The sequence below is a fragment of the Ctenocephalides felis genome, unplaced genomic scaffold (assembly GCF_003426905.1).
Source record: "Ctenocephalides felis isolate EL2017-DRISC unplaced genomic scaffold, ASM342690v1 CF-g0.4_SCAFFOLD_01665, whole genome shotgun sequence".
NCBI classification, from domain to species: Eukaryota; Metazoa; Arthropoda; class Insecta; order Siphonaptera; family Pulicidae; genus Ctenocephalides; species Ctenocephalides felis.
Window position 1 is genome coordinate 35,972 of NW_020537819.1, and position 23,630 is coordinate 59,601.

General features: G+C 35.2%; 1 protein-coding gene and 8 non-coding genes across 9 annotated transcripts; 8 read left to right on the forward strand and 1 right to left on the reverse strand.

The window, feature by feature from the left end:
- Positions 1-2,203: 2,203 nt before the first annotated feature.
- On the reverse strand, positions 2,204-4,177 carry LOC113374240. Its single transcript, XM_026614399.1, has one exon. The coding sequence runs from the start codon at positions 4,175-4,177 to the stop codon at positions 2,204-2,206; it is 1,974 nt and encodes a 657-aa protein (XP_026470184.1).
- Positions 4,178-7,039: 2,862 nt separating this feature from the next.
- Positions 7,040-7,128, forward strand: Trnay-gua. Its single transcript is given in 2 exon segments — positions 7,040-7,076; positions 7,093-7,128. It is a non-coding gene; the product is annotated as a tRNA-Tyr (tRNA).
- Positions 7,129-7,190: 62 nt separating this feature from the next.
- Trnay-gua lies at positions 7,191-7,279 on the forward strand. Its single transcript is given in 2 exon segments — positions 7,191-7,227; positions 7,244-7,279. It is a non-coding gene; the product is annotated as a tRNA-Tyr (tRNA).
- A 1,868-nt stretch (positions 7,280-9,147) lies between these two features.
- Trnay-gua lies at positions 9,148-9,236 on the forward strand. Its single transcript is given in 2 exon segments — positions 9,148-9,184; positions 9,201-9,236. It is a non-coding gene; the product is annotated as a tRNA-Tyr (tRNA).
- A 667-nt stretch (positions 9,237-9,903) lies between these two features.
- Trnay-gua lies at positions 9,904-9,992 on the forward strand. The gene is given in 2 exon segments: positions 9,904-9,940; positions 9,957-9,992. It is a non-coding gene; the product is annotated as a tRNA-Tyr (tRNA).
- A 464-nt stretch (positions 9,993-10,456) lies between these two features.
- On the forward strand, positions 10,457-10,545 carry Trnay-gua. The gene is given in 2 exon segments: positions 10,457-10,493; positions 10,510-10,545. It is a non-coding gene; the product is annotated as a tRNA-Tyr (tRNA).
- Positions 10,546-11,009: 464 nt separating this feature from the next.
- Trnay-gua lies at positions 11,010-11,098 on the forward strand. The gene is given in 2 exon segments: positions 11,010-11,046; positions 11,063-11,098. It is a non-coding gene; the product is annotated as a tRNA-Tyr (tRNA).
- Positions 11,099-11,160: 62 nt separating this feature from the next.
- Trnay-gua lies at positions 11,161-11,249 on the forward strand. Its single transcript is given in 2 exon segments — positions 11,161-11,197; positions 11,214-11,249. It is a non-coding gene; the product is annotated as a tRNA-Tyr (tRNA).
- Positions 11,250-11,411: 162 nt separating this feature from the next.
- Positions 11,412-11,500, forward strand: Trnay-gua. The gene is given in 2 exon segments: positions 11,412-11,448; positions 11,465-11,500. It is a non-coding gene; the product is annotated as a tRNA-Tyr (tRNA).
- The last annotated feature ends 12,130 nt before the right edge of the window (positions 11,501-23,630 follow it).

Sequence of the window (23,630 nt, forward strand, 5' to 3'; positions counted from 1 at the left end):
TGCCGACATCCATAGGTCGCTGGTTCAAATCCGCGCGAAGGATTGAATTCTTCACATTACATAATAATTTACATGTTAAGAAACGTTCGATACCTCAGTGGTAGAGTGGTCGATTGTAGTATGTAGAGTGCCGAAATCCATAGATCGCTGGTTCAAATCCGGCTCGTAGGTTTATATTTTAATATCACATAATTTTTTACATATTACGAAACATTGATTTGGTAAGTTCAAGCCTTCGTTAGGTCAGTTGGTAGAGCGGTGGACTGTAGTATGTAGAGTGCCGACATCCATAGGTCGCTGGTTCAAATCCGGCTCGAAGAATTATGTTTTTAATATCACATAATTTTTACATATTACGAAACATTGATTTGGTAAGTTCAAGCCTTCGATAGCTCAGTTGGTAGAGCGGTGGACTGTAGTATGTCGAGTGCCGACATCCATATTACGCTGGTTCAAATCCGGCTCGAAGGATTTTGTTTTTAATATCACATAATTTTTTAAATATTACGAAACATTGATTTGGTAAGTTCAACCCTTCTATAGCTCAGTTGGTGGTGTGGTCGATTGTAGTATGTAGAGTGCCGACATCCATAGGTCGCTGGTTCAAATCGTGCTCGAAGGATTATGTTTTTAATATCACATAATTTTTACATATTACGAAACATGATTTGGTAATTCAACCCTTCGATAGCTCAGTTGGTAGAGCGGTGGACTGTAGTATGTAGAGTGCCGGCATCCATAGGTCGCTCGTTCAAATTCGGCTCGAAGAATTTTGTTTTCAATATCACATATTTTTTTATATATTACGAAACATTGATTTGCAAACTTCAACACTTCGATAGCTCAGTTGGTAGAGCGGTGGACTGTAGTATGTAGAGCGCCGACATCCATAGGTCGCTGGTTCAAAACCGGCTCGTGGGATTGTGTTTTTAATATCACATAATCTTTTTAAATATTACGAAACATTGATTTTGTAATTTCTACCCTTCTATAGCTCAGTTGGTAGAACGGTGGACTGTAATATGTAGAGTGCCGACATCCATAGGTCGCTGGTTCAAATCGCGCCAAGGATTGAATTCTTCAACATTACATAATATTTTACATGTTACGAATCGTTCGATAGATCAGCTGGTAGAGTGGTCGACTGTAGTATGTAGAGTGCCGAAATCCATAGGTCGCTGGTTCAAATCCGGCTCGTAGGTTTATTTTTAATATAACATAATTTTTTACATATTACGAAACATTGATTTCGTACTTTCAACCCTTCGATAGCTCAGTTGGTAGAGCGGTGGACTGTAGTATGTAAAGTGCCGACATCCATAGGTCGCTGGTTCAGATCCGGCTCGCTGGATTATGTTTTTAATATCACATAATTTTTTACATATTACGAAACATTGATTTGCTAGTTTCAGCCCTTCGATAGCTCAGTTGGTAGAGCGGTGGTCTGTAATATGTAGAGTGCCGACATCTATAGGTCGCTGGTTCAAATCCGGCTCGAAGGATTATGTTTTTAATATCACATAATTTTCTACATATTACGAAACATTGATTTGGTAATTGCAACCCTTCTATAGCTCAGTTGGTAGAACGGTGGACTGTAATATGTAGAGTGCCGACATCCATAGGTCGCTGGTTCAAATCCGGCTCGTAGGTTTATATTTTTAATATCACATAATTTTTTATATATTACGAAACATTGATTTGGTAATTTCAACCCTTCGATAGCTAAGTTGATAAAGCGGTGGACTGTAGTATGTAGAGTGCCGACATCCATCGGTCGCTGGTTCAAATCCGGGTCGAAGGATTTTGTTTTTAATATCACATAATTTTTTACATCTTACGAAACATTGATTTCGTAATTTGAACCCTTCGATAGCTCAGTTGGTAGAGCGGTGGACTGTAGTATGTAGAGTGGTTCAAACCCGGCTCGAAGGATTATGTTTTTAATATCACATAATTTTTTACATATTACGAAACATTGATTTGGTAATTTCTACCTTTCGATAGGTCAGTTTTTTTTTATGATTTTATTGACATCTATTTAATAATATACAGTCATCCCTTATAACTAACTAATAGAATAACTAACTTAATCTGTTCTTACATTTTCAATAGTGATTAAAATAATAATAAATTCTAATTTCAATTATTTTAATTAGATTAAATAACTAGCTTAATTAAATTGATAACTTAACTTAGTTGTCTATAAATATTTTTGGCACTCAAATAAATATTTGGTTACATCTTTATATATACTCATGTTTTTCATAGCTAATATTATTGTCGTATTCGTTGTAAAAACTATATTTTTTTGTTCTAGGCGTTGGTAAAACGCTTTTCTTTGTGTTGTATATTTCTTGCATCGAAAAACAATGTGATCCGTATTTTCAGGCCCTCCCTCTTCGCAGTCGCACTCTTCGAACCTCGATATTCCATCTCGTAGTCGAAATGATCTATTTTTTGTGTGTCCAATTCGCATTCTTATGACGGTAGTGATGTGCATACAGTTTTCTGTTATCTTTTGAAACCACGGTTTCGAATGCATATCTGAATTTATTTCCCGATATATTTTCCCTTTTCTTTGACTAATGTTGTCAAATATACTTTGCCATTTTTCTCTTTGTTCTTTCATGACTATTTTTTTGATATCTGCTGATAGAAGGCTGCTTATTTCGGTTCCCAAATAACATCCATCTTTGGCCAGCTCGTCCGCCTTTTCATTTTCGGTTATTCCCGCATGTCCCTTTATCCACATGAATTTTAGGTCAAATCCTTTTCTTCTTAGACTCATAGTTTTATCTATTATTTCATATACTATTTTATTAGCTTTTTCTAAAGTTCTTTTTATAGCTTCTAGAGCTGATTTACAGTCAGATAGAATAACACTCTTTGTAATTTTTTCTTCTTCTATTATATTTATTGCTATTTTGATGGCCGTCATCTCGGCAGTGAAACTAGAAGCACTTTTGGGCAATTTATATTTCTGTTCTATATTGAGTCGGGGTACATACACGGCACAACCAGCACATTCTTTCTTTGATCCATCCGTGAAAATAAGTGTGTAATTTGGATGTGTTTTATTTATTTCCTGTTTGAATATAAAGTTCATATTTTCTCTTTGTATCAAAGGATTGTCAGTAGTTTTATCTATTATTATGTTGTTTTGGTTTACCCACTTATATTCCAAAGGATAGCGGAATTGGCAATCTAGATCTTGCGCTATTAACTGTTTATATTTATTTATCCATAGGTAGCTACTCACTAAGATCGGGTTTTCTTTTCTGCTCCAATATGTAGTTCCCTCACATAAATCCTTTACATTATTCAATGTTTGTAACACTATTTCGTCGTTTCTGCTTACCTTCGATATTAAATATCTTTTTGATATTATTTCCCACCTTGATTCTAGAGGTAATTCTCCGGACTCTGCTAATAGTGTATTTATTGGAGAGGATTTCAGCGCACCTAATGAAATTCGTATGGCTGAGTATTGAATTTTATTCAATTTGTCTATATCTCGTTTGGTGAGATTTTTACTCATAAAGCTAATGGTATCTAGATGACACCTTATCAATGCTTTATATATGTTTAGACAAATTGCCGGATGCGCTCCCCATTTCATATTGCAAATTGTCTTCAATATATTTATCCCCTTCTCACATTTTCTGCATATGTTTAATATCTGGCTCTTAAATTTGATTTTTTTGTCATATGTTATTCCAAGAATTTTATGTTCATCCATAACTGGAAACTTGTGTTTGCCCAGCTGAATGTCTCCAATATGATCATACTTCCTATGCCTACTAAATTGCATCACTACCCATTTTTCGTGTGCCAATTCCAATCCATTGTATTTTAGCCATTCTTCCAACTGTAATACACTGTTGCTCATGTATTCTTTGCATTTCTCCCAATCTTTATCTATTACATAGAGGGCTATGTCGTCCGCATATTGCAGTGCACACACAGGTTCTTTCACCACTTCCTTTAGGTCATATGTATATAGGTTGAAGAATATGGGGCTTAATCCTGATCCTTGCGGGAGCTCTATGTTGGCTAGTCTGGGCCCGTATAGACGCCCGTTATATCTGACAAAAGTCTCTCTGTTTCTTAATAACTCCATTATTAATGACACGAATTTAGGTTTGATGTTCATTTCTCTCATTTTAGTTTCCATTATGTCATGGTTCACGTTATCATAGGCTTTTTTGATGTCTATTAATAATAACATCATATATCCGTTTTGGGTGTGCGTTATTTGAATTTTACTGAATAATACACTGTGATAATCCCTTATTCCTTTTCCTTTTCTGAATCCAAATTGAAAATTAGGTATCATATTATTTTTTTCAAGGTACCATTCTAGTCTGTTTTTCATAATTCTTTCAAAGAGTTTTAATATATTAGATTCTAAACATATGGGTCTATATGAGCTTACTAGTCTTGTGTCCCGTCCTTTTTTTAGAATTGGCACAATTATACTCTCTTTCAGGCTTCTCGGTATATAGGCTCGTTCGATAAAGTCATTAAATATTTTCACTAAGTATTCTTTCCATGTGTCATTCATTTTAAATAGCATTTCGTAGTGTATTTGGTCTTTTCCTGGTGTTATATCCATTTTTTTATTTCAATTGTTTTTATTTCTTCTAAGCATATTGGAGTAACCAAACTATCTATCTGACTTCTAGGATTTGTTTCTCTTGTTTTGTTAACTACAATTTCGGGAGTCATATACTCTAATAGTTCATCTCCAAATTCGTTGTTTATTGATGCCTCTTGATTTGGACTCTCCACTTTTTTATTAAACTTTCTCACAGTCTGCCAAATTTTTTTATAACCCATCTCTAAATTTATACTGTTGGTGAATTTAATCCTGGTTCAAATCCGCGCGAAGGATTGAATTCTTCAACATTACATAATATTTTACATGTTAAGAAACGTTCGATAGCTCAATTGGTAGAGCGGAGGACTGTAGTATGTGGAGTGCCGACATTCATAGGTCGCTGGTTCATATCTGGGTCGAAGGATTTTGTTTTTAATATCACATAATTTTTTACATATTACGAAACATTGGTATGGTATTCAACCCTTCGATAGCTCAGTTGGTAGAGCGGTTGACTGTAGTATGTAGAGTGCCGACATCCATAGGTCGCTGGTTCAAATCCGGTTCGAAGGATTTTGTTTTCAATATCACATAATTTTAAACATACATATTACGAAACATTTATTTGCAACCTTCAACACTTCGATAGCTCAGTTGGTAGAGCGGAGGTCTGTAGTATGTAGAGTGGCGACATCCATAGGTCGCTGGTTCAAATCTGGCTCGAAGGATTATGTTTTTATGAAACATAATGAAGGATTATGTTGATTATGAAACATTGATTTGGTAATTTCAACCCTTCAATAGGTCAGTTGGTAGAGCGGTGGACTGTAGTATGTAGAGTGCCGACATCCATAGGTTGGTGGTTCAAATTCGGCTCGAAGGATTTTATTTTTAATATCACATAATTTTTTACAGAGTACAAAACATTTTCTTCTGCGTGTGTATTAAACCATTCGATAGCTCAGTTGGTAAAGCGGTGAACTGTACAGTGTGTGAGGCTGACATCCATAAGTCGCTGGTTCAAAACCGGCTCGTAGGATTGTATTTTTAATATCACATAATTTTTTAAATATTACGAAACATTGATTTGGTAATTTCTACCCTTCGATAGCTCAGTTGGTAGGGTGGTGGACTGCAGTATGTAGAGTGCCGACATCCATAGGTCGCTGGTTCAAATCGGGCTCGGAGGATTATGTTTTTATGAAACATAATGAAGGATTATGTTGATTATGAAACATTGATTTGGTAATTTCAACCCTTCAATAGGTCAGTTGGTAGAGCGGTGGACTGTAGTATGTAGAGTGCCGACATCCATAGGTCGCTAGTTCAAATCCGGCTCGAAGGATTTTGTTTTTAATATCACATAATTTTTTACATATTACGAAACATTGATTTGGGAGGTTCAAGCCTTAGTTAGGTCAGTTGGTAGAGCGGTGGACTGTAGTATGTAGAGTGCCGACATCCATAGGTCGCTGGTTCAAATCCGGCTCGAAGGGTTAAGATTTTAATATCACATAATTTTTTACATATTACGAAACATTGATTTGCAAACTTCAACACTTCGGTAGCTCAGTTGGTAGAGCGGAGGACTGTAGTATGTAGAGTGCCGACATTCATAGCTCGTTGGTTCAAATCGGGGTCGAAGAATTATGTTTTTAATATCACATAATTTTTTATATATTACGTAACATTGATTTCCCAATTTCAACCCTTCGATAGCTCAGTTGGTAGAGCGGTGGACTGTTGTATGTAGAGTGCCGACATCCATAGGTCGTTGGTTCAAATCCGGTTCGACGGATTTTGTTTTCAATATCACATAATTTTTTACATATTACGAAACATTTATTTGCAATTTTCAACACTTCGATAGCTCAGTTGGTAGACCGGAGGACTGTAGTATATAGAGTGCCGACATCCATAGGTCGCTGGCTCAAATCCGGCTCGAAGAATTATGTTTTTAATATCACATAATTCTCTACATATTACGAAACATTGATTTGGTAATTCCAACCCTTTTATAGCTCAGTTGGTAGAACGGTGGACTGTAATATGTAGAGTGCCGACATCCATAGGTCGCTGTTTCAAATCCGCGCGAAGGATTGAATTCTTCAACATTACATAATATTTTGCATGTTACGAAACGTTCGATAGCTCAGTTGGTAGAGTGGTCGACTGTAGTATGTAGAGTGCCGAAATCCATAGGTCGCTGGTTCAAATCGGGCTCGAAGGATTGTTTTTAATATTACACAATTTTTTACATATTACGAAACATTACCATTGATTTCGTAATATCAACCCTTCGATAGCTCAGTTGGTAGAGCGGAGGACTGAGTGCCGTCTTTCATAGGTTATGGTTCAAATCCGCCTCGAAGGATTGTGTTTTTAATATCACATAATTTTTTACACATTACGAAACATTGATTTGGTAAGATCAACCCTTCGATAGCTCAGTTGGTAGAGCGGTGGACTGTAGTATGTAGAGTGCCGACATCCATAGGTCGCTGGTTCAAATCCGGCTCGAAGGATTATGTTTTTAATATCACATAATTTTTTACATATTACGAAACATTGATTTTGTAATTTCTACCCTTCGATAGCTCAGTTGGTAGAGCGGTGGACTGTAGTATGTGAATTGCCGACATCCATAGGTCGCTGGTTCAAATCCGGCTCGAAGGATTATGTTTTTAATATCACATAATTTTTTACATATTACGAAACATTGATTTGGTAATTTCTACCCTTCGATAACTCAGTTGGTAGAGCGGTGGACTGTAGTATGTAGATTGCCGACATCCATAGGTCGCTGGTTCAAATCCGGCTCGAAGGATTATATTTTTAATATCACATAATTTTTCACAAATTACGAAACATTGATTTGCTGATTTCCACCCTTCGATAGCTCAGTTGGTAGAGTGGTGGACTGTAGTATCTAGAGTGCCGACATCCATAGGTCGCTGGTTCAAATCCGGCTCGAAGGATTATGTTTTTAATATCACATAATTTTTTACATATTACGAAACATTGATTTGGTAATTTCTACCCTTCGATAGCTCAGTTGGTAGAGCGGTGGACTGTAGTATGTAGATTGCCGACATCCATAGGTCGCTGGTTCAAATCCGGCGCGAAGGATTATATTTTTAATATCACATAATTTTTCACAAATTACGAAACATTGATTTGCTGATTTCCACCCTTCGATAGCTCAGTTGGTAGAGTGGTGGACTGTAGTATCTAGAGTGCCGACATCCATAGGTCGCTGGTTCAACGAAACATTGATTTGGTAATTTCTGCCCTTCGATAGCTCAGTTTGTAGAGCGGTGGACTGTAGTATGTAGAGTGCCGACATCCATAGGTTGGTGGTTCAAATTCGGCTCGAAGGATTTTATTTTTAATATCACATAATTTTTTACAGAGTACAAAACATTTTCTTCTGCGTGTGCATTAAACCATTCGATAGCTCAGTTGGTAAAGCGGTGAACTGTACAGTGTGTGAGGCTGACATCCATAAGTCGCTGGTTCAAAACCGGCTCGCAGGATTGTATTTTTAATATCACATAATTTTTTAAATATTACGAAACATTGATTTGGTAACTTCATCCCTTCGATAGGTCAGTTAGTAGAGCGGTGGACTTTAGTATGTAGATTGCCGACATCCATAGGTCGCTGGTTCAAATCTGACTCGAAGGATTTTGTTTCTAATATCACATAATTTTTTACATATTACGAAACATTGATTTGCTAATTTCAACCCTTCGATAGCTCAGTTGGTGGAGCGGTGGACTGTAGTATGTTGAATGCCGACATCCATAAGTCGCTGGTTCAAATTCGGCTCGAAGGATTATGTTTTTAATATCACATAATTTTTTACATATTACGAAACATTGATTTGCAGATTTCAACACTTCTGTAGCTCAGTTGGTGGAGCGGAGGACTGTAGTATGTAGAGTGCTGACATCCACAGGTCGATGGTTCAAATCCGGGTAGAGTGCCGACATCCATAGGTCGCTGGTTCAAATCCGGCTCCAAGGATTATGTATTTAATATCACATAATTTTTTACATATTACGAATCATTGATTCGTTAATTGAAACGTTTGATAGCTCAGTTGGTAGAGTGGTCGACTGTAGTATGTAGAGTGCCGAAATCCATAGGTCGCTGGTTCAAATCCGGCTCGTAGGTTTATATTTTTAATATCACATAATTTTTTACATATTACAAAACATTGATTTGGTAATATCAACCCTTCGATAGCTCAGTTGGTAGAGCGGTGGACTGTAGTATGTAGAGTGCCGACATCCGTAGGTCGCTGGTTCAAATCGAGCTCGAAGAACTACTTTTTTTAATATCACATAATTTTTTACATATTGCGAAACATTGATTTGGTAAGATCAACCCTTTGATAGCTCAGTTGGTAGAGCGGTGGACTGTAGTATGTAGAGTGCCGACATCCATAGGTCGCTGGTTCAAATCCGGCTCGAAGGATTATGTTTTTAATATCACATAATTTTTTACGTATTACGAAACATTGATTTTGTAATTTCTACCCTTCGATAGCTCAGTTGGTAGAGCGGTGGACTGTAGTATGTAAATTGCCGACATCCATAGGTCGCTGGTTCAAATCCGGCTCGAAGGATTATGTTTTTGATATCACATAATTTTTTACATATTACGAAACATTGATTTGGTAATTTCTACCCTTTGATAGCTCAGTTGGTAGAGCGGTGGACTGTAGTATGTAAATTGCCGACATCCATAGGTCGCTGATTCAAATCCGGCTCGGAGGATTATGTTTTTAATATCACATAATTTTTTACACATAATGAAACATTGATTTGCAAACTTCAACACTTCGATAGCTCAATTGGTAGAGCGGAGGACTGTAGTATGTAGAGTGCCGACATCCATAGGTCGCTGGTTCAAATCGGGGTCGAGGAATTATATTTTTAATATCTTATAACTTTTTACATATTACGAAACATTGATTTGGTAATTTCAACCCATCGATAGCTCAGTTGGTAGAGCGGTGGACTGTAGTATGTAGAGTGCCGACATCCGTAGGTCGCTGGTTCAAATCGAGCTCGAGGAACTACTTTTTTTAATATCACATAATTTTTTACATATTGCGAAACATTGATTTGGTAAGATCAACCCTTTGATAGCTCAGTTGGTAGAGCGGTGGACTGTAGTATGTAGAGTGCCGACATCCATAGGTCGCTGGTTCAAATCCGGCTCGAAGGATTATGTTTTTAATATCACATAATTTTTTACATATTACGAAACATTGATTTTGTAATTTCTACCCTTCGATAGCTCAGTTGGTAGAGCGGTGGACTGTAGTATGTAAATTGCCGACATCCATAGGTCGCTGGTTCAAATCCGGCTCGAAGGATTATGTTTTTAATATCACATAATTTTTTACATATTACGAAACATTGATTTGGTAATTTCTACCCTTTGATAGCTCAGTTGGTAGAGCGGTGGACTGTAGTATGTAGATTGCCGACATCCATAGGTCGCTGGTTCAAATCCGGCTCGAAGGATTGTATTTTTTATATCACATAATTTTTCACAAATTACGAAACATTGATTTGCTGATTTCCACCCTTCGATAGCTCAGTTGGTAGAGTGGTGGACTGTAGTATCTAGAGTGCCGACATCCATAGGTTGCTGGTTCAACGAAACATTGATTTGGTAAATTCAACCCTTCGATAGCTCAGTTGGTAGAGCGGTGGACTGTAGTATGTACAGTGCCGACACCCATAGGTCGCTGGTTCAAATCCGGCTCGAAAGATTATGTTTTTAATATCACATAATTTTTTACATATTACGAAACATTGATTTTGTAATTTGTACCCTTCGATAGCTCAGTTGGTAGAGCGGTGGACTGTAGTATGTAAATTGCCGACATCCATAGGTCGCTGGTTCAAATCCGGCTCGAAGGATTATGTTTTTAATATCACATAATTTTTTACATATTACGAAACATTGATTTGGTAATTTCTACCCTTCGATAGCTCAGTTGGTAGAGCGGTGGACTGTAGTACGTAGATTGCCGACATCCATAGGTCGCTGGTTCAAATCCGGCTCGAAGGATTATATTTTTAATATCACATAATTTTTCACAAATTACGAAACATTGATTTGCTGATTTCCACCCTTCGATAGCTCAGTTGGTAGAGTGGTGGACTGTAGTATCTAGAGTGCCGACATCCATAGGTTGCTGGTTCAACGAAACATTGATTTGGTAAATTCAACCCTTCGATAGCTCAGTTGGTAGAGCGGTGGACTGTAGTATGTACAGTGCCGACATCCATAGGTCGCTGGTTCAAATCCGGCTCGAAGGATTATGTTTTTAATATCACATAATTTTTTACATATTACGAAACATTGATTTTGTGATTTCTACCCTTCGATAGCTCAGTTGGTAGAGCGGTGGACTGTAGTATGTAAATTGCCGACATCCATAGGTCGCTGGTTCAAATCCGGCTCGAAGGATTATGTTTTTAATATCACATAATTTTTTACATATTACGAAACATTGATTTGGTAATTTCTACCCTTCGATAGCTCAGTTGGTAGAGCGGTGGACTGTAGTATGTAGATTGCCGACATCCATAGGTCGCTGGTTCAAATCCGGCTCGAAGGATTATATTTTTAATATCACATAATTTTTCACAAATTACGAAACATTGATTTGCTGATTTCCACCCTTCGATAGCTCAGTTGGTAGAGTGGTGGACTGTAGTATCTAGAGTGCCGACATCCATAGGTCGCTGGTTCAACGAAACATTGATTTGGTAATTTCTACCCTTCGATAGCTCAGTTGGTAGAGCGGTGGACTGTAGTATGTAAATTGCCGACATCCATAGGTCGCTGGTTCAAATCCGGCTCGAAGGATTATATTTTTAATATCACATAATTTTTCACAGATTACGAAACACTGATTTGCTAATTTCCACCCTTCGATAGTTCAGTTGGTAAGGTGGTGTACTGTAGTATGTAGAGTGCCGACATCCATAGGTTGCTGGTTCAAATCCCGCTCGAAGGATTATGTGTTTAATATCACATAATTTTTTACATATTACGAAACATTGATTTGGTGATTTCTACCCTTCGATAGCTCAGTTGGTAGAGCGGTGGACTGTAGTGTATAGATTGCCGACATCCATAGGTCGCTGGTTCAAATCCGGGTCGGAGGATTATATTTTTAATATCACATAATTTTTCACATATTACGAAACATTGATTTGCTGATTTCCACCCTTCGATAGCTCAGTTGGTAGAGTGGTGGACTGTAGTATCTAGAGTGCCGACATCCATAGGTCGCTGGTTCAACGAAACATTGATTTGGTAATTTCTACCCTTCGATAGCTCAGTTGGTGAGGTGGTGGACTGTAGTATGTAGAGTGCCGACATCCATAGGTTGGTGGTTCAAATTCGGCTCGAAGGATTTTATTTTTAATATCACATAATTTTTTACAGAGTACAAAACATTTTCTTCTGCGTGTGCATTAAACCATTCGATAGCTCAGTTGGTAAAGCGGTGAACTGTACAGTGTGTGAGGCTGACATCCATAAGTCGCTGGTTCAAAACCGGCTCGTAAGATTGTATTTTTAATATCACATAATTTTTTAAATATTACGAAACATTGATTTGGTTATTTCTACCCTTTGATAGCTCAGTTGGTGAGGTGGTGGACTGTAGTATGTAGAGTGCCGACATCCATAGGTCGCTGGTTCAAATCGGGCTCGGAGGATTATGTTTTTAATATCACATAATTTTTTACATACTACGAAACATTGATTTGGTAATTTCAGCCCTTCGATAGCTCAGTTGGTAGATCGGTGGACTGTAGTATGCAGAGTGCCGAATTCCATAGGTCGCTGGTTCAAATCCGGTTCGAAGGATTTTGTTTTCAATATCACATAATTTTAAACATACATATTACGTAACATTTATTTGCAACCTTCAACACGTCGATAGCTCAGTTGGTAGAGCGGAGGTCTATAGTATGTAGAGTGGCGACATCCATAGGTCGCTGGTTCAAATCTGGCTCGAAGGGTTATGTTTTTATGAAACATAATGAAGGATTATGTTGATTATGAAACATTGATTTGGTAATTTCAACCCTTCAATAGGTCAGTTGGTAAGCGGTGGACTGTAGTATGTAGAGTGCCGACATCCATAGGTTGGTGGTTCAAATTCGGCTCGAAGGATTTTATTTTTAATATCATATAATTTTTTACAGAGTACAAAACATTTTTTTCTGCGTGTGCATTAAACCATTCGATAGCTCAGTTGGTAAAGCGGTGAACTGTACAGTGTGTGAGGCTGACATCCATAAGTCGCTGGTTCAAAACCGGCTCGAAGGATTGTATTTTTAATATCACATAATTTTTTAAATATTACGAAACATTGATTTGGTAATTTCTACCCTTCGATAGCTCAGTTGGTGGGGTGGTGGACTGTAGTATTTAGAGTGCCGACATCCATAGGTCGCTGGTTCAAATCGGGCTCGAGGATTGTTTTTTATAAACATAATAAGGATTATGTTGATTTGAAACATTGATTTGGTAATTTCAACCCTTCAATAGGTCAGTTGGTAGAGCGGTGGACTGTAGTATGTAGAGTGCCGACATCCATAGGTCGCTGGTTCAAATCGGGCTCGGAGGATTATGTTTTTATGAAACATAATGAAGGATTATGTTGATTATGAAACATTGATTTGGTAATTTCAACCCTTCAATAGGTCAGTTGGTAGAGCGGTGGACTGTAGTATGTAGAGTGCCGACATCCATAGGTCGCTGGTTCAAATCCGGCTCGAAGGATTTTGTTTTCAATATCACATAATTTTTTACATATTACGAAACATTTATTTGCAAATTTCAACACTTCGATAGCTCAGTTGGTAGACCGGAGGACTGTAGTATGTATAGTGCCGACATCCATAGGTCGCTGGCTCAAATCCGGCTCGAAGAATTATGTTTTTAATATCACATAATTTTTTACATAATACGAAACATTGATTTGCAGATTTCAACACTTCTGTAGCTCAGTTGGTAGAGCGGAGGACTGTAGTGTGTAGAGTGCTGACATCCATAGGTCGATGGTTCAAATCCGGGTAGAGTGCCGACATCCGTAGGTCGCTGGTTCAAATCCGGCTCGTAGGTTTATATTTTTAATATCACATTTAAACTGTAGTATGTAGAGTGCCAAAATCCATAGGTCGCTGATTCAAATCCGGCTCGGAGGATTATGATTTTTAATATCGAAGCAGGTCCGTCAGCTGAGTTAAACTCCAACTTGATTCAGGGAAGAAGTTGGAGTTTTTTTCATTTCCATTTCACACCGTAGTGTCTGAGATGAGCTAATTTTCAATTGGTAACATTTTTTTATCTATATGTTCAAGTGAAAATGGACATCACGCTGTCCGATGTCAGATTGCCAGAGCAGGGGATAAATATATATATATATATATATATATATATATATATATATATATATACGTATATTTAATGAAAACCCTCTTAATAAATTTGCCATTCTAGTGAATAAGTGGTTAAGTCGAATTTCGGCAAAAATGTTCTAAATCGCGGTATTAACTATTTCTCTGAATGATTTTTAAATTGATAAACTTCTGGTTAGGAGTAAAAGTTAATGAAGCACTTTATATAAAATTTAAATCATTAATTTCTAATACTCGATATTACGCGAAATCAAGCTTTGAAAAATAGTGAAAACTGACTTAACCACTTATTCAATGACAGGAATATGCATGTGCGTAACAGTAATTAATTAGAATATATTGATTTGTTTCAGGTTGTTGAAGACGACATGAAATGAGTAAGTTAATTATTTAAATAATTTTTTTTAAACTCCATATATATGTTTTTAAAACGCTTTCTATAATGGAAATTGCAAAATGTCGTAAACTTCAATACAATGAACTGATTGCTTATTTTACAAATAAAAATATAAATCGTTCATTTGCACATAAAATCGAAATTTTTCATCAAATTTAGGAAGTGTTGTTCTTATACTTGTATATAAATATTCATTTTAAAATCATTTCACATTAAATTACTGCGATACTTTGATAATTCAGTTGGTAGAACGGTAGACTGTAGATTCTACAGTCGGCACTCTACAGTGTTTAATGTAAGGTGCCGACATCTATATATCGCTGGTTCAAATTCTGCTCGAATGATTGCATCACATAATTTATTACCAACTGCAAAACATTATTTCGAGTTTGCTTCTGCTTGGCAAGCAGCAGTTTGATAGCTCAGTTGGAAGAGCCGTGGATTGCATTATGTAGAGTGCCGACATCCATGCTCGAAGGATTGTATTTTTAATATCAGATATTTTCTTTATTATCATATATGGACCTACGGAATTCAACTTTGGGGTACTGCTAAAAAGAGCAATTTAATCATAATACAAGGTGCACAAAACAAATTCCTGCGGCAAATATTTGACCTCTTTATTATGCGAAAGTTGCAGATTCTTAGAAATCTGTTCATTTGGAATTATTTTATCAGCAAATACAATAATGTTTTATAAGTCTTTGTGAAGTGTTAATATCTAATTATGATTTGTTAATCAACTAAATACACTATACTAAATACTGATTCATATCGACTAATAATTTACTCGTAATACTTCTTTATGACAATTGTGCCGACAAGTGTAGAATGAGAAAAGGATTTTTTGGCTTGTTATATTTGTACTAAAATTTGGTTCTCGTTTGAAGATGAAACAATTGATTGTTTATATTTTTTAAAAACATATTTCAATAAACAAAATATAAGTTATTAACTGAATTTGTTTCTTTCCTTGAATATATAATTTCATACGAGCCGATTATATGTAAAGTGTTTAACATAGAAGTTAATACATAATTATATATAAATATATATAAATACTCATATTCTCTATGTGATATATTAATTAATATGTTCTTATTTTAGAAAAATAATAATGTTAATATGTCAATATAACAACTGCAGTAACTAAAATAATGCCTAGTAAAAGTTTCATTGATAATACCGGTATTAAATGATTTAAAAAACATTTTACTTGTATTGACGTAATGAAGAATTGATGAACTTTTTGGTAAGGCATGTGTAGCGGTTTCGAAGATACGGAGAAAAAAATAAAAAAAAAATTATTTGGCGGTCAAAAATGATCATTAGACATATGCCAATAAAATTATCAAAGATTATGTTTTTAATATCACATAATTTTTTACATATTACCCTTCGGTAGCTCAGTTGGTAGAGCGGTGGACTGTAGTATGTAGAGTGCCGAAATCCATAGGTCGCTCGTTCAAATTCGGTTCGAAGAATTTTGTTTTCAATATCACATATTACGAAACATTGATTTGCAAACTTCAACACTTCGGTAGCTAAGTTAATAGAGCGGAGGACTGTAGTATGTAGAGTGCCGACATTCATAGGTCGCTGGTTCAAATCGGGGTCGGGGAATTATGTTTTTAATATCACATAATTTTTTATATATTACGGAACATTGATTTCCTAATTTCAACCCTTCGATAGCTCAGTTGGTAGAGCGGTAGACTGTAGTATGTAGAGTGCCGACATCCATAGGTCGTTGGTTCAAATCCGGTTCGAAGGATTTTGTTTTCAATATCACATAATTTTTAACATATTACGAAATATTTATTTGCAAATTTCAACACTTCGATAGCTCAGTTGGTAGAGCAGAGGTCTGTAGTATGCAGAGTGGCGACAACCATAGGTTGCTGGTTCAAATCGTCTCGAAGGATTATGTTTTCATGAAACATAATAAAGGATTATGTTGATTATGAAACATTGATTTGGCAACTTCAACCCTTCAATAGGTCAGTTGTTAGAGCGGTAGACTGTAGTATGTAGAGTGCCGACATCCATAGGTCGCTGGTTCAAATCCGCGCGAAGGATTGAATTCTTCAACATTACATAATATTTTACATGTCACGAAACTTCTGATAGCTCAGCTGGTACGGTGGTCGACTGTAGTATGTAGAGTGCCGAAATCCATAGGTCGCTGGTTCAAATCGGCTCGAAGGTTATATTTTTTAATATCAATAATTTACATATTACGAAACATTGATTTGCAATTCAACACCTTCGATAGTCAGTTGGTAGAGTGGTGGACTGTAGTATGTAGAGCGCCGACATCCATAGGTCGCTGTTCAAAACGGTTCGTGAATTTTGTTTTCAATATCACATATTACGAAACATTGATTTGCTAATTTCTACCCTTCTATAGCTCAGTTGGTAGAACGGTGGACTGTAATATGTAGAGTGCCGACATCCATAGGTCGCTGGTTCAAATCCGGCTCGAAGGATTATGTTTTTAATATCACATAATTGTTTATATATTACGAAACATTGATTTGCAAACTTCAACACTTTGATAGCTCAGCTGGTAGAGCAGAGGTCTGTAGTATGTAGAGTGGCGACAACCATAGGTTGCTGGTTCAAATCTGGCTCGAAGGATTACGTTTTTATGAAACATAATAAAGGATTATGTTGATTATGAAACATTGATTTGGCAACTTCAACCCTTCAGTAGGTCAGTTGGTAGAGCGGTGGACTGTAGTATGTAGAGTGCCGGCATCCATAGGTCGCTCGTTCAAATCCGGTTCGAAGAATTTTTTTTTCAATATCACATATTTTTTACATATTACGAAACATTGATTTCGTAATTTGAACCCTTCGATAGCTCAGTTGGTAGAGCGGTGGACTGTAGTATGTAGAGTGCCGACATCCATAGGTCGTTGGTTCAAATCCGGCTCGAAGGATTATGTTTTTAATATCACATAATTTTTTACATATTACGAAACATTGATTTGGTAGCTGCTACCCTTCGGTAGGTCAGTTGGTAGAGCGGTGGACTGTAGTATGTAGAGTGCCGACATCCATAGGTCGCTGGTTCAAATCCGGCTCGAAGGATTATGTTTTTAATATCACATATTTTTTTACATATTACGAAACATTGATTTGGCAAATTCAACCCTTCGATAGCTCAGTTGGTAGAGCGGTGGACTGTAGTATGTGGAGTGCCGATTTGGTAATGTAACGTACCAATGTTTATCCGTTTGACGGCGACGCGGCGCTTACGCGCTTCGATATTTCGTCTATATGCAGTTAAATCAGTACGATTGCTTTGGAAAAAAGTTCAAAATTTCCAAGATATGTCAAAATAATGAAAACATTTTTTATTAAAAAAAATTTTTTTCAAAAAAAAGTAATTTTTTGTCAAATTTATAGTTTCTCAAAAATCTAATTTTTTGGAAGTAATTTTTTCCAACAATGTCAATCTTTTTAAAAAATAATAATAATTTCTGGTACTGGAAGTTCCAGCAATTTGCCTTAAGGCACGAACTTACAATGACGAGCACAGCCCGCTTCTGATGGCTAGGCCAAACGTAAATATTACGGGCACAGCCCGTGTAGGATAATCGGGTCAGAAGCAAATATTACGCATTAAAGGCGTGGCCCGTTACGTTGATCACAATTATTATAAAATATTTATATAATTCAAACTATAAAATACAAAAACAAAACTGTACACTGTGTGGAAAGTAGGAACGCGGCGCCAGCTGTACAACTTTGGCCCAACATTTACGAATCAAAATAAGTTAAGGTAAGTTAAGGGGTTAAACACTCACAACCGACGAAGTTTAATAGTTTTATAGCCTGCAATATTTGTTTTATGAAAATGTTATATTTTATGAAATTTTGGAATTCACATTTAATACGCCTGTAAGCATTATAATAATAGATGCTTGGCATTCTCCTATTTCTAATTGAGATATAGAAAATGTTTAAGTTGAATTTTATTCTATTATCAACTTCTTGTAGGGCAAGTTATAGTAATCGCAAAAAAAATTGAAAATGAAATTTTTTGCATATATTTACGTTTCAAAAGTTACAGAACATTTGAAGTATGTGTTTGTGTATGTATGTTTGGATGCAATTTATCGTCCACGATTTCGGGCGCACGGATTTTTGAATGATTCAAAAAATCTTTGCTTCCTGTTGATGGAAAGACGTGCTGCGTCCCGTAAAGCATTTTTAAAATAAAATTTTATTTTTGGTCAACTTTCTCCTATTAATGAATTATAATGTATTCTTTTATTGTTGCATTTATTTTTGAAATGAGTTTTTTTTATTTGTATTTTTATATTAATAGGTGTGTAAAACAGGCTGATTAAGTAATAATTTAACGTTCACTTTCTGCTCTCTTACAAGTAATATTAACACTATTAAAAACCATACAACTCTTCATATTGCAGAACCACCTAATAATATATTTTTAACGCACAATTCAAAATTATTAATAAATGATAATGTTTAGTTATTTTTTCTAAAAATACTAAAATTTGTTTACAAATTTCTGTAAAAAAAAATCAAGGTAAAAATTTAAAAAGCAAATTAATTATTATTATTAATTTGTATTTTTTAATATTCTATACAATTCGATATTATTTTGTAATATATTCATATATACGTTAAATTAAAATATTGATAATTACAGTTATAACTGGAATACAACTTTTTTGCATGAGTTAATAAATTAAAGATTTAAGAGTATAAAATGCAGTAAAGTACTAGTAGCTATATTTTACAGCCAATTTACAATTTCAATTATTAATAATTAAAAGTGACTTTTAAAAAATCGTTTACTTATAAGCTTGGACAAAAAACTGGAAAGTAACAAATTTAAAAGTAAAGATTTGTTTCATTCTTTTTTATTTGTAAGACTATTCGATATAAGTTTATAATTATCAGTAATGCGTGTAACCTATAGTGATACATCGATGTGTAATAATTAAAATAATTATCTAAATATCTAATTATGACAATTGTACTTATAGCTAGAATGCAACTCTTTTCCACACCACCCAAGAGGTAGAGTTGCCAGGCGCGTTTTTTTTAATGTGGTGTCGCCACAGAAATGCAAGGACTTCTGCAGCCCTAATCCACCTAAACTAACTTATTGACTAATTATAAGTAACTAATAAACGAATTGTACCGAATATAACGCGAAAAGAACCCCGCGAGATGACCTAATGTACCCGAACATTTCGATTTTTAAAAGCGAAAGAACCTCTCGGTGTGTAGTGTGTAGTTTGAATAAATATGAAATTGTAGGAAATATTAATATGAAAATTGTATTGTGGTTTTGTAACGGTGATTGTGATATTATAAAAAAAAGCATCCACATGATGTACCCCCCAGAGTACAGAAGTACCCCCCAAATACACCATGCAATTACTTGGAAAAAAACTTCACAGTTTCCCAGCCTATGAAGCTTATGGACAAATCATTTTGTGATTTGCAATTATTAATTAATTAATGTAAAAAAAAGCGCGAAAAAAAAGAAAGGTTCTTCCACAACGCCACGCCCTTTGAGCTCAAACAAAAATACGCGAAAAACTCCAAAAAAGGTATGACTGAAGATATTACCGTGAAAATGCGAACTAATAATTCGCGAACAACTTTAGAAAACGTATGACCGAAAACGCCGCTTATCAATAATATAACTTAGTAATTACTTAATAATAATAGAATAATATAACTAAAGTCTTTTCACACTCCATATTCATCTTGATATTCACCTCCAATCCGGCAGTATTCTTCTGTTGGTCTTGATCCGTCAGCAGTCTTCTGTTGGTCCAGGTTGGCCCTTGGAAAGTGATGGACAATTATGAAATAAAAATTGATTATTATTTTAAATTAATTTGAAAATAAATTACAAAATATCCGACCGAAATTTTTACGTCAAAAGGACCCTTATCTAAACATTAGTTGAAGACTAATATAATACAATAATATTGATACACCATTATAAAGATCCAATAATAATAATACAATATAATTAAAGTTTTTTCTTACATTTTATCTGGTAGCGGCTTCTCGGTGGTCTTGAAGAGGCAATCTTCTGGAAATCTTGGAATTACACCTGAAACGAGATTTAAAAAAAACACAAATTTCCCTGAAAGGGATGAGCATATAAACGGGGCCCCGGTAATGTTAATATTAAAAAAATATGAACTTTTATAAGTGTAAGACTAAGTCTCTATGTTTACTTAACTATGGTCTAAGTAACGACTAATTATGACTAATACGAGAAAACTTCTAATATATGCATGCATATTTTCCTGTGGTGTGCTTCTCCTGTAGTAGTTGGTCTTGGTATTGATCGATATTTTTTTTTTTTAAATTCAAGCACTTTTCAAGCACTGCGTCTTCAACATTTCTCCGTCAAGGGAGACCCATTGTGCAATGACGAGAATTTTAAATTTGATTAAATTATAGTACATAAAAGCAGAAAAAATCCGTTAAAATAAATATAAGTAATTTGAGAAACACGCTGGATTTCAAAATTTCAAACTAAATGTTTGCATCCGTATATAACGTAACGTAATTAATAAAATAATTCCAAAAAAATTAAACATTATTTTTAATATGTACATATAGTATTATTTATGAATTAAAGCGTATGGCGTTGCTCCGCTTCTGGGAAAAACTTTGCAAGCAACCACACACCGACAAACAAAAATTAATTTAATAATTAATCGCGAACTACTCCGACCTGCCGAGGGGGGAGGGCGACAGGTTTTAAAAACGCGAAAACTCGGCTTTAAAAATCGTTTTAAACGATTAAAAAAAACTATAAATGATCAACTGTTTCAAATTGTTTCGAATTCAATTTTCCGCACGCACGAACAAAACAGAAAAACGGTTGAACGCAAGTAAGTAACTAAGTCATAATGATAAAAATAGATTTTTAATTAAAAATTGTAAATATAATAATAAAATGTAAAAAAGGCACAATGAATCCCCCAGCTATGGTGCAAAACACCACAGGAAATCTGAAACAAGTTAAACAAATAGAAAATAAACAAATAAATAAAATAATAAACTAAGATAAATACTAGTCAATTGTAAATACAGTAGAAGTCGCGCTTCTTTTATTTGCGTTTTCGCTATTCGCGGTCAAAAAAATTTAAAAAGAAAAGTATTTCAAACATAGGATTTATAAAAAAAATTGTATGTTGACTACTAAATCTGTTCTAAACCGACAAGGTATACATTACAATCTAAATATGTATTGGATTATTTATGTTAATTCCGAGGCTGAAATTGAATATTTTCGCAACAAAAAACACGAAGGCGACTCCTCAGCAAAAATATATTAGAGTATAAAAAGTAATATAATTAGAGTATAAAAAGTCGAATAGTATCAATCCAAACACAAAATCCACGCCACGTATTTAACACTGAACATATAAAATTATTATACAATATGAAAATATAAAACTTACCATTGAACTGTTCCCACGAGCTCCAAACACTGAATGGTTTGACTTCGGTTTTTGGACCCAATTTATAGGGTCGAAACAGCGTGAATTGTTACCAGATGATATTAAAATTCAATAATTGTTATCTAATCGGAATAGTTTTGGGATCAGAATCATAGAGGGCGCAATACGAAAGTAAATATGCAATTGTGACTCAGTAACAATCTAACCTTCATGGCGGTTGATGTCAAGTATTATTTTCCTTAATTATATTTTTGTGTTCGTGTCTTAATAATTTGTGTGTTTTGTCGACTGACAATGAGTAGTAGTAGTAGTATATATATATATATATATATATATCTTTATATATTTGTGTGTAAATGAAATATAAGCAAGATTTCGGATGCAACGCTATTTTATTAACTGCAAGGTAATTTCGCCCTTTCAGTAAAAGCCAATAAAATATCTTAACAAATTATAATACGATGCCGAGATTTTTTCGAAAAGTTAAAAATATCAGTTATTACAATTATTGCGATAAACATTTTATAAGAATAAAATTTGGTATGAGTTTTTGTTCTATTATGTATAATTACATAATAATCTGTATGTTATAATTATTATTCTATATTTCTGGATTATTTGTTTGCTGTGTCCTCTGATAATGAGTGGGCATGGTGTATATGTAATTAATTATTTTTCTGCAGCCTGCCAAGCATTTCTCAAATAGAATTTTGCCTATTTGTATCAACTTTCTCGCATTATTAAATTAATTAGAATGTATTTTTTTAAGATTTATTTGCATATTATTATTATAATATTTATTGGTATATATCAAGTATGGTAAATTATTTATAAGCGCGGCCCGCCACAAAATTTTAGAATTTAATACCTTCACCTAGCCCGCGTACAATGGCTAGGAAAAACGTAAATATTACGGGCATAGCCCGCGTACGATAATCGGGCCAGAAGCAAATATTGCGCCATTGAGCATGGCCCGGTACACGAATGAATCATTAACTTCCCCAAGGAGAAGTTTATGTTTTCATAAAAAAATCCGATTCGCTAATTTTAAGTTTTCTCTTCTCTTCTTTTAAGCCATTCTGAATCGAATGAGACCAAATTTGGAAAAGGTATGTTTGTGTTTGTGTGTATGTGCGTATGTGCGTATGTGCGTATGTGTGTATGTGTTTGTGCGTGTGCGTGAACAGATTTTTTTGCTGTAAATCGCCCTTCGATAGCTCTGTTGGTAGAGCGGTGGACTGTAGTATGTAGAGTCCCGACATCCATAGGTCGCTGGTTCAAATAGGGGTCGGGGAATTATGTTTTTAATATCACATAATTTTTTATATATTACGAAACATTGATTTCCTAATTTCAACCCTTCGATAGCTCAGTTGGTAGAGCGCAGGACTGTAGTATGTAGAGTGCCGGCATCCATAGGTCGTTGGTTCAAATCCGCTTCTAAGGATTTTGTTTTCAATATCACATAATTTTTACCAAATTTATTACGAAACATTTATTTGCAAACTTCAATACTTCGATAGCTCAGTTCGTAGAGTAGAGGTCTGTAGTATGTAGAGTGGCGACATCCATAGGTTGCTGGTTCAACTCCGGCTCGAAGGATTATGTTTTTATGAAACATAATAAAGGATTATGTTGATTATGAAACATTGATTTGGCAACTTCAACCCTTCAATAGGTCAGTT

Excerpts from the sequence above, each read along its gene's own strand:
- LOC113374240 (XM_026614399.1), bottom strand. The coding sequence starts at position 4,177 with ATGGAAACTAAAATGAGAGAAATGAACATCAAACCTAAATTCGTGTCA.